The sequence below is a fragment of the Lepidochelys olivacea genome (assembly GCF_965140295.1).
Source record: "Lepidochelys olivacea isolate rLepOli2 genome assembly, chromosome: 9".
Classification (NCBI taxonomy): domain Eukaryota; kingdom Metazoa; phylum Chordata; order Testudines; family Cheloniidae; genus Lepidochelys; species Lepidochelys olivacea.
Window position 1 is genome coordinate 63,884,553 of NC_140419.1, and position 14,793 is coordinate 63,899,345.

At 45.9% G+C, this 14,793-nt stretch overlaps 1 protein-coding gene across 2 annotated transcripts in view; it reads left to right on the forward strand.

Annotated features, from left to right (window-relative positions):
* Positions 1–14,793, forward strand: part of GABRA3 (gamma-aminobutyric acid type A receptor subunit alpha3) — a 131,415-nt gene that overhangs the window by 19,216 nt on the left and 97,406 nt on the right. For both annotated transcript variants that reach the window (XM_084639240.1, XM_084639239.1), the window contains exon 3: positions 3,418–3,539. In XM_084639240.1, the coding sequence (XP_084495366.1) occupies positions 3,418–3,539 (122 nt within the window). The remainder of the gene's footprint in view (positions 1–3,417; positions 3,540–14,793) is intronic.

Here is a 14,793-nt window from a genome sequence, read left to right on the forward strand (position 1 = left end):
GGAAGCCTGTGATTTGCCTCCGCTAGGACCACAATAAAGGGGGAAACGTGGAGTCCCACTAAGCTGTCAGTCAGCATGAAGCAGCTTGTATTCCACACCACTCACTGCTAGGCCATGAGCTATAAACACCCTGCCAGCATTCCTGCCTGACCTTGCAGCCCTTCTGGCTGTAGGCTTGGTAGCACTGTCTGAACTGGCCTGCATCCCTTCAGAGCTCTTCATTGCCCCTTCGTTGCATATTCTCAGCTCCTAACTCCACCTCTGTCCCTCACATGCACGTCATCATCTCACATTCTGTTGGCCATGTGTTGGTCTTGTTCATCTGCTGTCAGTTCTCCTTTCATTCATTATTTCTGCACCCTCCAGTCCGACTTGGTCAGGGCAGGAGAAGGATCAATTTGTCCCATTGTTTTTCCTTAGTCAAAGGGCAGCCTTTGCTTTATATTAAGGATAGATGAGCCCCTCTCCAAAGCTATGCTGGACCAAGCAGATGCCCCAAATATGGTTCCACATAGAGATGCTCCTGATGCTTTCCTTTGAAATTTTTATCTCCCCAGCCATGCTGCTTTTTCACAGTCTTCTAAGCGAGATGTGAACCCCACAGTCTTCCAGTCTGAGTTAAAATTTCAAACCTCAAAGAAAGCAAAACAGGTTCAAAATTCGACAAGATGAATTTGCCGATCACTCGTGAACCTCTGCCAGGCACTGCTCTTAAAACGCTATCCTGTCACGCTTTATATTAAGTCTGCATTTTAAATAGCTTATAAAGCAATAATAAATTCTTAATAGCTGTTGTTAGCATGATACAGATATACATTTCATGAGTTCTAGATGGTTATGAGCACATCAGCAGAAGGTGGGACAGATAGTTAAAACCATTGTTAAGCAACCTGTGGGATATTATTCCAATTGCACTATTACAGTCCCACTTATTAAAAGTGGCTCTTTATTAGACCTACTTGAAAATCAGATTTCTGTCCCATGGATATTTTAAAATTTGTTTTTGTACCAAATCTGTACAAAAAGTCCATATATATTTATTTTTTTACAGAATGGAAAGTGCCAAAAAAACTTATATGAAATGTTTCATTTTGACACTTCTGATTAAAAACAAAACCTTTTGACTTTCCAGAACAAAAACATTTCATTTTGGCTTGGATGGACATTACTCTATAACTCTTTCAGCTGCCACAATGCCTTATACGAGTTGTAGTTCAAGTGCCTCCGGTCCCATTCTCCTCTATGGGCTGGACTAAATCTCTGATATACCATGGTCATGTGACTGCCATGATGCATCATGTCAGCTCAACAAGACTGGAGACTGTGGTGCATCATGGGAGATGTAGTCTAGCCAGGGAGTCTGTCTCAAAGAGGAGAACTGGGGCACTCAAATACTCCATGAGGTAGGCAGCAGCACAAGCAAACACAGACTGATGTCAAACAGACCTGAAATGAAACATTTCAGTTAGGGTCAACAAACTGAAGTGTGTCAATTCAGGTCAACCTGACCCTCCACAAAATATTGCATTTTGATTTTTCCCGATACAAAGTCAAGAAATGTTGGCCAAATCAAAATTTTTCACGGGACAATTTAGATTTTGCAGAAACTGAATTTTCTGTCAACCCCACTTGCACAAAAATAAACAAAATAACTGCATTTAGATGGAAAATTCCTGACCAGCTCTATTATTTGTCATTTATTGGCCCTTTATAAACTATTTATAAGTGTATCTGTAATATAAAGTGTGACCCTCTAACCAAACCCCATGCTATACAATTGGTCTTGAAAATGCTAGCCACCATTCCTCCCCTCACTATTCTTCCATTTTGCCCAGGCTCTGCATTTCCTGTGTCAGACTAGAAGTACTAAAATACATTGAGAAGATACTGTTCTTGTATTTCCAGCAAATGACGGGTCTCTCATGAGAGCCTGTTTTCATGAGCTTTCAGACCCCTCCTTGTCGTGTCCTAAGCCAAAATCTCTGGCTAGTTTGGCTGAGGTTCATATAGGCCTATGGACCTCTGGGGGTGCTCCTCTGAACCTTGTGAGGCTGTTCTGTCACTAACTAGCTGTGGTGGTAGGAGATTGGCTAGGCTAGTAATCATTATACCACGCTGGTTGGTGGTGGCTTCATCCAGCAGGCTTAGCGACACTGTTAGAGAGATGAATGCACGACCCGTCTGACAAGCTAGAATGGAGTCCGGCACAGGCATGCCGGAAGCTCCTAGCCACTGCAGCACCGCTAGCACTTTCCTAAAAGAAACACGTTGGGGAAGGAGGAAGCTAAATCGAAGCCTGCAGTTTGGGAATGTGCGTTCCCTCTTGTTGTCTGCACCACAAAGGGAAGCTGCCCATCCTACAAATCAGCCCTAATGCAGCAGCACCCAAGAAACAACACTTAAGTGGATGAAGAAAAATAGAAACATTCAGAGTAAAAGAGAAAAAAAATCAGAAAGAGAGGGAAGGAAAGGGAGAAAACAAATTAAATGTGCAGAGTCATGGGTAGGAATACTACCAAAGCTGCTCCACCAGCCCCCTAATATGGATCCAGGAGTGCTGCTCTGCAAATGCACCTGTATAATTTACAACCCCCCACAACCAGCATTGGTGTCTTTCCCATTTGGCATATTCATTCATCTTAATCAAGCTGCTGCTCCCAAGTCATTTATTTCTCTGTTTAGCAGTAATGCATCGATTTGTCAGTGCTGGACTGCAACCTCCACCAGAGGAGACTCCTGCACCACTTCTAGCAATTCATCCGCTAAACCACCCATTCATCTCTGTACCTTCCTGTGTTTCTTTATCTATCATGCTGCATGCCCAGGCTTCTTAATCTTTCCTTCTGTCTCCTTGCAACTTCTTGTAGCTGAACTTTGCAATGTCCCCTCCTGAAGTGGAGAGCCTGTAAACTCCTCTATCCATGAGTTCTTCTGCATCTTTTGCTAAACGTCTCCTACTGGGAGAAACTGGGTTTGGAGTAACAGTGGTATCTCCTGAGCTCCTGCTAAACCTTTCTCCATTCGGATGTTGAGTGGGAGATGCTGGAACAGGGGAAGATGATTCTCCCAACCAGGACTCCTAAACCATTCCCCACCTGACTGGTTGATTCTAGCACTTTAGTTGCCAGCACCCCCATACAGCAACTTTAAATGGGTAAAATCACAGTGAGATCTCTGCAGTCAGCCTCTGCAGTGACTACAAGGAAAAGAGGCTGGGACTGGAGTAGGTGTGATGTCTCTTGCAATCAACCTCCTACACACGTTATACTATGGACAAACATAAAACATACTGCAGCGCAAGGCTGCAGAGGCAGGCCATGTCTGAATGAACATCTTTGTTTAAAACAAGAGCTCAGGGCATATCAAGACCGAATTTCTAGTCCGATTTCTCTTTTTATCTCTCTCTTCTTTCCCCAGGCTTTCTCAGAAGCACGGTCCAGATATTGTTGATGACAGCAAGGACAATATCACCATCTTCACACGCATTTTGGACCGGCTGTTGGATGGGTATGACAATCGGCTGAGACCTGGACTCGGAGGTCAGTCTGCATTGTGAGGATTTTATTTTCCTTCACTACATAGCTTCATAAATGAGCTATAAAGTTTACTCCCAGAGTAATATCAACCATAATTCATGGAGTAAGGGGGGAATTCAGTCCTATCGTTGTTCTTTCCCTGGTTCTATGTCCTGAGCTTCTATGATAGCTGCATCAATAGACCTGTAGATCGACCAATGTGGGCTTCTCTTCCTACACTAATGGACCCCAACCTCCTCCTAGAGAAGACCTCCTTCTCCTGTGGAGAGAATGGAATTTGGTTTTCAAGTTCATTCAGTCCTGGGCTCCTACCTCAAGGCTCTGCCAAATTAAACCCTAGAAACAAACCCAAGCCAAACCTGTCCCAGGCATTATTGTGATCTGCTTTCATAGAGCAGAACCCCAGTGAGCCCCAGGGACCTGCACGTCAGGCTGATGTCCTTCTTTCCAATTGAATTCAGAGGGTTTTGTCAGAGAAATGCTTTCAGTATCAAAATAATTTCTTCTGTATCTATGTCCCATTTAGAAATTACTTAATTGGAGATTCTTCTTGCACTGGGTCTTACTCAGCTAGGCCTCTCTCACTGGGACTCAAGGATGATCTGAACATCACCATCATCAGGAATGATTGTTATTGTTGTTTTTCAAGCACCCAAAACTCTGTTTAATGCCTTATAAGACAGGGTTCCTTCCCCCAAGAGCTGACAGTATGACTATGGCATGACCATGATGAGGAAGGACCACAGATGGGATGGTGGGTAGGTGAACAAGAGTTACACTAGTAAGATGATGGGGTTATTCAGTGAGGCATGGACACATGATAGGTGTTTTGGTGGGAGCAGGGGGATTTCATTACCTTTCCTCCCCTTTGCTTCATGTAGGCTTTGCATCCAAATTTTTTCAGAGGAACTGATGCAAGGGAGGTGGCTCCTCTCAAGTGTGGGTTGCCATTGCCAGAATATTGCTGGTCACTGTTTGTGAAACTAGAGCAATGGATTTAGGTTGAATTACACTGTGTCTGTAGGGAACAGCTGAGAGTTCCCCCACCCCACAGCCACTGCCCCCATCCCATTCAGTACAGTGTGGAGAAGCTGGCGCTAGAGAGCTGTGACTGAGCCGGTCTTGCACTACGTTTTCCAGCTGCTTCTGCTGGAGTTGGAATGGCAGCGATCTCCCCCACAGCTAGTGCTTCGGCAGCTTCTTACAGTGACTTCTGAGAGAGTCTAGGACTGAAGTAATTGTGGGCTCCCCTGCAAGCCGCAGTACTGTATTTTACTACTCCCAACAGCACCTCCTGCTGGGGAGGTGGAGACTGAAGTCCCTTAGTTCCCCATACTCTATTGCTCCTATGGAAACTTCTGCTGGGAAAGCCTGGGATTAGAGCAGCTATGATCTTCCCCGGTGGGAGGCTCTTGCTCCATTCCCTGCTGGGAGAGGCTTTCTAATCTGTAACACCCAGCATTCAATCTCCCCCCTTCTTTGCTTCTGTCTGCCCTGCTCTTCATTTAAGACTTTTCTAACAGAGTCCTAAATTGTCACTCCCTCGTCCCCTCTCCCCCCACCACTGCTATTGCATGCCTACACCTCTCCAAAGACAACTCAGGCAGAGATGAGCAAAAATCCAGGTGCATGCCAGCAAGCTCTTCTGCCTTAAAAAACTTGCCTTGCTGCATGGCTCTTTTGCCCAGGAGGGAAAGGGTTAAAATATCTGCATAGACCATCCATCAGTTTTATCGCTTTTACTGCTCATCTCTCTTCCGCAGAATTAACCGCAATCCCACTGATAGCTTTGCTTCCTCAAACCTCTCTGATGGGTGGATCGATTCCAATGAACTGCGTCTGAAAGGGGACTTAGGGGACATCTGTGGCTTGTTCTGAGCTCAATAGCAAACCAATCCCCAGGGCAAACTATTAACAAGAGGACTCCCATGAGCCCCTTCTGGAGAAGTTAAAACCTTCCTAGGAACGTCTCTGGAATATTGCTTAGGTCCTTCCGCAAAACAGTTAACATAATGAATTGCCTTTGCCTGTGCCAGGACTGGCACGCCCTACACAAAGCTACCCTCACCTCTGCTTTTCCCTCACGCAGGATTCGTTAATAGCTGCACCAGAGGGAAAGGGCTGGCAAGGTTCTTAGCTAGGGCTGAGTTTCCCAGTGTGTGTGTCTTGATAACCTGCCCTCTCACCTCTGAGCTAGGCTGTGGGTTCAGGCTCATTGCTTACACTGCAGTGTGGGTCTCTGGGGGCTGCTGCCAGTGGCTGTTTGGAGGAGGTGATACACAGGAGTCCTGTCTGCCAGCCTCTTGTGGCTGGAGAGGTGGACACTAATGATCCCACTGTGTGGAGGGTAGAGGGTAACCTGGGTGTCTTGGGGTAGCATTCGGTACAAATCGGGTCTAATGACCAAGATTGTGTGGGGGTTCTGCTTCTCTTTAAGTCAGTCACTGCACTGCTGGTAGCTAGCACGCTGCTTTGGAAAGCACATTGGCTTACCTCAGGGATATCAGTCTGCCGTCTGTGTGGACCACGCCATTTACAAAGCACACACCAACCCTCCTGACATACTTAGGGATCCCCTCCCTCATCTGGTTGCCTTTCTCCCTCCCTCATACCTCATTCTGGAGGAGGTTTTCATTATCTCTGCACAGTTTGGACTGAGATGTGTGGTTTATCGTCACACACAACACAGTGCTGAGCCTATTGTGTCCCTAGTTACCATATGCAGCAAGGCTGCACAGGTCAAGGATAACTAGGAGAGGGCATGGCCTAATGGTTAGCAAGTGACTGGGAGTCAGGATATGTGGGTTCAGTTTCTAGCCCTGCCACTGAATCCGTATGATCTTGGGCAAATCACAATCTCTCTGCCTCAGTTTCCCCATTTTACAAACAGAGGTAATGCTGCCTGTCCCACAGAGGCTTTGAGATCCCCCAAAGGAAGGTACTAAAAAGCACAAAGTATTAATTGTATGTTTCTAGTGATAATGAAATAATGACGGATGGGCCAGGGACAAAGTCTCCAGATTTCTGCCATTGAAAAGCCACGTTCTAAGTAATACAGACTCCTTAATAAAGGGTGAAATCTTGTTACCGTACTCCAGGCACAAAGATATAGCTGGGCGCAGACCTAGCAGGATTGTTCATTCACCTTCTGCTGCTGTAGACCTGAGTTCAACTTCTGGCTTGAGCCACATGTGAATGAGTTTATTGGTATCTCACTCTAAACTGGGGTTTGCCACAAAAGCTTAGTACAAGTGGCAATCACTCCAGGGGGCTGGAACTAGGGGTGCTCAAGGTGCTGCCGCACCCGCTGGCTTGAAGTGGTTTCCATCATATACAAGGTTTACAGTTTAGTTCAATGGCTCTCAGCACCCCACTATACAAATTGTTCCAATATCACTGCAATCACTATTTCAGGCCATGTCTGGAATAGCCAGGGGTCCTCTGGCTTGTGACTGAGGGGCATTTGCAAAGCTGTGGGCTAGCCCAGGACTGAAATAAACATGGTTGCATTGGCAAAGCTGCATAGGGAAGATCACAGAGGGCCTGCCTGAGCTTTCCCTGGTTCATGTCCGTGCTGTGAGTGCTGAGTGGACCCATGGATCTTTAGAAATAATAAATAAAGCTCTGACGTGAACCCATTACTCCCTGGAAAGCCAATACCCTAAGAGAGGCTATCTGCTGCAAAACCTCTGGGATGTTAGGGCAATTAACTCTCCAGCTGCTACTCCAGCTGCTGAAGAAGCAGGACTTGGGGAACTTTTAACCCTTCTGTGGCATTTCGACTTGATGTCTTTGCCATTGCATAAATTTCCATGAAAAGAACATGAATTACAATACAAGCAAATTCACTAGGATGGACGCAAGCTTGGGGTCACTCCATCAGTGCCATTTGTGCTCCCAGAAGAGACAGGAGAGGGTAAGCATAGTACAGCTTGAATGGCCAACTTGGGTGGGAAGCAGAGCTCCAAATGGACTTAGCTGCTGACCCTACTGGTGACTTGATACAGCTCAATTTCAGAACAGCAAGGACATTCCTAGGGACTCAATCCTGGGAAGCAGTGATTCTGAAAAAGATCTGGGGATCGCAGTTCATAATCAGCTGAACATGAGCTCTGTGTGTCGCTGTGGCCAAAAGAGCAAATGCAACCCTGCGATGCATCAACGGGAATCTTGAATAGGAGTAGAGAGATTTGACCTCTATATTTGGCATGGTGCAACCACAGTTGCAATAATGTGTACAGTTCTGGTGCCCACAATCAAGAAGGAAGTTGAGAAATTGGAGAGGGGTCAGAAAAGAGTCATGAAATGATTAAAGGATTAGAAAATCTGCCTTATAGTGATAGACTTAGAGAGCTCAATCTGTTAAATTTAACACAAAGAAGGTTAAGGGGTGAGTTAATCACAGTACAAATATCTACAAGGGGAACAAATTTTTAATAATGCTCAGAGAAAGGTCTAACACGATCCACTAGCTAGAAGTTGAAGCTAGACAAATTCAGACTGGAAATAAGGTGTACATTTTTGACAGTGAGTAATTAACCTTGTAACAACTCACCAAGGGTCATGGTGATTTTTCCATCACTGATAATTTTTAAATCAAGCTTGGATGTTTTTTTAAAAGATCTGCTCTGGGAATTATTTTGGGGCAGTTCTCTGGCTTGCATTATACAGGCAGTCCCACTAGATGACCACAGTGACCCCTTCTGACCTTGGAATCTATGGAGAGGGGGAGGAGGAAGGAATCTGTGGGTGGGAAGGAAGGGTTGAGTGATTCTAAATGGCTTTTCTGATCCGGAGGCACTCATATTGTAATCCTTTTGGGGCCTGTGTCTTTTTTTGGGTCTCATACAGCACTGAGCACAGTGTAGATGCTGAACAAGTAATAATGGAAAGATCAATTTAAAAGTAAGAACAATGTAGAGAAGAAAGTGAAAAGGGGAGGATAAAAGAAGGGCTGGAGAGTGTGAGACAAGAAAAATGAGAGAGAGTGGGAGGCGGGCAGAGATGGCACAATCTGCTTTTAACATCCTGTGAAATATTTACAACCTCGCGGCAAACGTTTAGAGATCCATCTGAAAACACTTAGCCAGGACAGCAAGCGCTGAGCACAGCATATGAGGGTGCAAGCCACATGCTCTCTGCTGAATGCTGCTCTGAGAGCCGCGGCTGCCCATCTTCCACGTTCTGTGGAGCCTTTCCCATGTCCTGCCAGGTGCTGAGCAATGTTTGTCAGGCTTTAGGAAGAGATTATGTAAGCAGCAGAATGTTGATGTGGCAACTTTTCCCTTCATGCTACCATTTTTATATTTATTTTCTTATCCCTTCTGTTTTTACCATCTGCACTGGCCCACTCCAACAGCTCCCATGCCAGAGCAGTTTCTCTTGCCAGGATCTCAGAGAAACATTGCTCTAGCAAAATGGAACTGAGGCTGATCAGAAGGGCCTAGCATTCCTAAGCCAGGCCGTGAGAATGGCAGCATGGCGGGAGACGATTAAGCAGTGTTGCCATGGGAGACAGACTCTGCCAGGATGCCAGACCTTGGCTGAGAGCAGCCTAGTGTTCTCTCACAGGGGAGACCAGAGTTTGAACTGTGGTTTTAGTGTGACATGCAAAGACATGGGGGAACGCTCGGGTGCTGGCTTAGAGAGGAGTAATGTTGTAATGTGGCAAAGTGCTTCCCAAGCTCCTGTTCCTGTGCAGAGAGAGAGAGAGTGAAAGGGCCTAGCAGTCCCTGCTGGCTGATTTGGAAGCAGCATTGGATAAGCTCTGAGCACCTTCATGTCTGCCTTCCTGCTGAAGGCAGGTCCAAACAGCCCTGGCGAGTCAGGATTAGCAAATCGGACACACTGGCCTTCACAAAAGCTTTGGAGGTCACCTCAGCTCTCCTGGCTGCCCAAGCTCTGGGAGCACTGAGTTTTCTCACCCAGCGGGCTCCGCACTGAGGAGAAAACAGAGGTTGGGGGACTTCACCCTGCTGTGATTATTATTTTTGGTGACCCTTAAAGAAATGGAGACATGAAAACCCTACAGTGTGTGCTGGGTGAGCGGTTCCTACAACGACTTCCCTCGGCACAGAGAGCAGAACTTGGACTTTATACCATGTAGCACCATGGCTGCGCCTTTCCCTGCTCCCCCAGGGAACAGCCCCCCATCCCCTTGGCAAATCTTCTTATTCCTCAAGGCAATCGCCATTGAGGAGAATATGGTGGGACTGCAATAGATCCTTTTGCTGCTTATATCAGCAATGAGAGGTGTGTAATGACTGATGTAAAGTTTAGCCTCTACCACCGCCCCCTCCCAGCATCCCCTGCCTTGCCCCCTCTGCACCAATCCCATCCCCTGTCAGTGCAGAGAGGGAGCTGGCTGATGCTGTGGGGCAAATCCGGCACAGGCCTGAGCTCTGCTCCAAGCTCAAACTGCTTTTCAAAGGTATAGGTGCATGAACAGATTACTTTATGGGACCAGAATTATTTAAAATAAAGACAAAACTTCAGCAGATAAAATGTCTCCCCTGGGGATACAGAGTGCAGCTTGGTTATTAAGTCAAAGGAGAAACGGAGTGTACCCCAAGGGAATGGAGACATCTGCCATAATGGCCAACCATGCAGGAAAAAACCTGATGCTGACAGCGTTTTTATGGTCCGTGTTACCCTCCGCTCATGGACTGCAGCTGTGGGAACTTTCTAAGTCACTGTCCCTCCCTACAACAACACGGAGGTGTGGGATATTCCTAGGCTTTTTCTTCCTCACAATCTTGAGGCCTCTTCCAACCTCCACAACAGAGAAATGCCTCTTCTCTTCCATCAAGTCATGGAGCTTCACGAACATCAACAACTGAGAGCTTTGGGATCTACAGAGACCTTTCCTTCCCCTTCCTGGAGCTCTGGGATTTTTGGGGGTCTCTTCTTGGCCCTCTCCCTGAGGTAGCTTTTGTGTCCCACAGAACACACAGCTTGAGGCCTGCTCCCAATTCATGTGGGGACTCCAGTTTGCAGGACAATCCTCCAGGAGAACAGTAGCTATGAGATCTGCTATTGTCCAGTAAGACCTAAAGATAGGCCCAAACCATAAACCTCAGATCCAGATTTCAAACTTCCAAAGATTCAGACAGTCTGGGTTTATGGGGCCAGAACCTCGGTGTAAATCAATGTAGCCACATCAAAGTCAATAGAAGGATGTTGATTTACACCAGCTGAGGATGATCCGACTAGCATGTCTTCTGGCCCAATTTCCAGGCCTTTTCCTTTGTGCCACGTTAGTGCAGGTGAGGCGGGAGAAAAAAGAGAATCCATTACCCCCACTGTCCCCAATCATGGGTTAGGGTGAGAGTAATGAGAGGGATAAGGGGCGGGGGGGGGAAGTTGAAGGGATTTGTGTGTCAGGGCCAAAAGCAGAGAGTGGGGACAACTGTGAGAGACTACAGAAATGAGACCCTACTGAAAATAACCTCATTGAGGTACCTCACTGAATAGTAAAATCAGCCCCACCTCCACCCCTTTGTAACCAAAAGCTGTGGCATCTTCCCAGGTCTCTCCTTCCCCAGCCCTCCCCACAAAACAAAAAGCTATGGGATCTCTTAAGGCCCTTTCCTCCACCACATCCAGAAGCTGTCCTGCCTTCCAAGGGCCCCCATCCATCCCAAATCCACCATGCTACAGTGCACGCACAACGCGCTAACAACTCAGTGGGTGTTCTGAGGTGGTATTACAGTGCAACAGGAGGGTATCCAGGGAGACTCGGAGCAGAAGCTGCAGCGTATGGCTGGTGCACAGTCCAAAGGGCTTCCGGGTGCGACCTGGTTATTATTTCATTTAAATTGCCTTTCGGGAATCATAGTAGGAAAAAGTTGTACCCCAAGAGAGAAAACTATGCAGTTTACAGTTGTTTAAAAAATGGGTTAAAACTCTAAATTAGCAGTTTTCCTGATTTATATTATAAAGCACTTTGTATCATGTTCAGCAGATAGGTTGGTGTTGATTATTTTTCTCCCTTGTGGTCATGTCATTGCTCACAAGACAATTTAAATTATTATCTTTTTGGAGCCTCCCACCATGTTCCTAAGGACAGTCAGTCAAGCCCTCCTCCCCAACACCTGGTTAATGGAACTCTCATTGACCAACCATCCCGTCTGTCTATCCGGCTTTGTACAGCATTTGTCACCATAGGATCTAAGCACTGTGCAAGGACTGAGCCACAGGGAGCCATGTGCCTCGAGCCTCGGATTGCTTTAATCCAATTGTGTGCATCAGGCTCACATTATGGGCCCTGATTATACCTATGTAGGATGGATAACCGACTGCCCCTGTGGCTCAGTCCTCATGAGTGACCCCCCCCCCGCCCCCAACCATGCTATTAACCCATCCAAGTTGGAGTTGCAGTGGAACGGGGACCTCTTCTTCCACAGAGGCTGAGGTAGTGGCATGGAATCCCTTCTCCACCTCAGGAGCGGCACCAGGGGTCTCCTAACCTTCCCTTAGAGAGGCATGAGGTAGCTATTACTTACCCCACCAGCTAGGGTATATCTGTTTGGGTTGGTGACTGGGCCCACTGACCTCTTCTTAGATTCATAGATTCATAGATATTTAGGTCAGAAGGGACCATTATGATCATCTAGTCTGACCTCCTGCACAACGCAGGCCACAGAATTTCACCCACCACTCCTACAAAAAAAAACCCCTCACACCTACCTCTGTGCTATTGAAGTCCTCAAATCGTAGTTTAAAGACTTCAAGGAGCAGAGAATCCTCCAGCAAGTGACCCGTGCCCCATGCTACAGAGGAAGGCGAAAAACCTCCAGGGTCTCTTCCAATCTGCCCTGGAGGAAAATTCCTTCCCGGCCCCAAATATGGCGATCAGCTAAACCCTGAGCATATGGGCAAGATTCATCAGCCAGATACTACAGAAAATTTTTTCCTGGGTAACTCGGATCTCACCCCATCTAATAGCCCATCACAGGCCATTGGGCCTATTTACCATGAATATTTAATTACCAAAACCATGTTATCCCATCATACCATCTCCTCCATTAACTTATCAAGTTTAATCTTAAAGCCAGATAGATCTTTTGCCCCCACTGCTTCCCTTGGAAGGCTATTCCAAAATTTCACTCCTCTGATGGTTAAAAACCTTTGTCTAATTTCTAGTCTAAATTTCCTAGTGGCCAGTTTATATCCATTGTTCTTGTGTCCACATTGGTACTGAGCTTAAATAATTCCTCTCCCTCTCCGGTATTTATCCCTCTGATATATTTATAGAGAGCAATCATATCTCCCCTCAACCTTCTTTTAGTTAGGCTAAACAAGCCAAGCTCCCTGAGTCTCCTTTCATAAGACAAGTTTTCCATTCCTTGGATCATCCTAGTAGCCCTTCTCTGTACCTGTTCCAGTTTGAATTCATCCTTCTTAAACATGGGAGACCAGAACTGCACACAGTATTACAGGTGAGGTTTCACCAGTGCCTTGTATAACGGTACTAAAACCTCCTTATCCCTACTAGAAATACCTCTCCTGATGCATCCCAAGACCGCATTAGCTTTTTTCACTGCCACACACACAAGTCTTCTGCTGGGCTGGTGTTGATAGGGCGCCCCAGAGCATGGGGCAGTTCTCCCCCTCAGAGCTATTGTCTCAAGCTCTCTGCAGACTTAGGCAGACATCAGTGCATTGGTTATGCTGGGGGCAGTTCACCCATGCACAGACCAGAGCTGTTGTTTCAAACTGTCTACAGACTCAGGCAGATTTCACTGCATTGGTTACAGTTGGCTCATCTTTTTTTTAAATGGAAGCTCAGATTCTGTAATCATGTGACTCCAGAATCTGGGCCCTGATGCAAGGGCATATAGTGTCTATGCTTTAATCTGGCCATGCCAAGGTCTGCTCTTGGTCCTGCTGTTAGTTTAACCTCGGTTTGTTACTTTTGAGTTTACCACCTTATTCCCCACCATTCTGGTTCCTTGGGAAATGCTGAGAGGAAGAGGTATCACAGGTCTTAACATAATCATCTTTGGGAGGGAGTTCCAAAATCATGGGCTTGGAGTTGAGCCTTGTGATACCTTGAGAAAATAGCTCTGGGTGATTTTAGAATTTCGTGGAAGGTCTCTGAAGGAGAGAGAGGGACTTTGAGATAACACAGGATCAGCTTCTGTTACTCTGTCTGCTTCAGACTTATATTCATGAGGGCTATCTCTGCACAGTCCTTCCACTTTCCACATTCAACATTTTTACAACATTTTTCCTGCCCTGCCTGATGAATAACACTAACTTCCTGTAAGAAGCGCATTCTCTTCCTGAAGAACAGGAGGGATTTTATATCCCCAGCTTTAAAGGTAACTTTAAATAATCTGGGTAGATATTTTGTCCCTAATTATTTTTTGTGCTACGTATTAAAGAGGAGACAAATAAAAAAGCCCAGGTATATTGCAGTGCATTTTACATGATAGCAGCTCCTATGTTTCTCCCACACCTAAGAGCTTTAGAATATGCAGTGGATGTGAGATAAGCTACTGAATGTGCTATTGCTAAAGTAAATGCTATCAGTGGATCTCAAAGCAGCAGAAGAGTGATTTATAGCTTGGTCATTAGGAATATGATTCAGTATCCACAGAAGTCAAGAAAAAGACTCCCATTGATTTCATTAGGATTTGGGCTGGGTATTTAGATTTCATCCATCTATCTGGTGTTGAACATGCTTTCATGGTCTATAAATCCTCATTCTATTATTTTTCCCAGAAGCAGCTACATGGTCTGTTTTTCTATTGATCTATAATCACTTAATATTTATCCTAGTTTAAGTCCAGTTAATATTCCCTTTGTTCTTTAATTAGAAAAGTTTATTAGAGTTAAAGTTTTGTTTCATTGATTGGATGTGTCCCCCCCAGTGCACTGTTTCTTTTTAAAAATATGCAGCTGTAGTTTGTCAGGATGTCTCAAAAACAATCAAGATACCCTTCTGCTGATAACACTTAGCACTGAAGTCATCCCATCTGTATTGCATTGACTCAAATGTTGATGCATGGAGAACTTGAGTCTTGGTGCACGCTCCACCCATGGTTGCTTTAATTCCTTCGAAACACAATGTTGCATTGTGACCTTCAACGTCAAAATGTTGGTGCATGTTAATGCATCAATTTATCCTGGTCTCCTTCAGACAAGGACATGTTAGTCATTATGGCCCAGATCCTCAAAGGTATTTAGGCACCTACGCTGGGCCTGTGTGAGCATAGACAAGAAGGGGTTGGGACAGGTGAAGGCTAGTGTG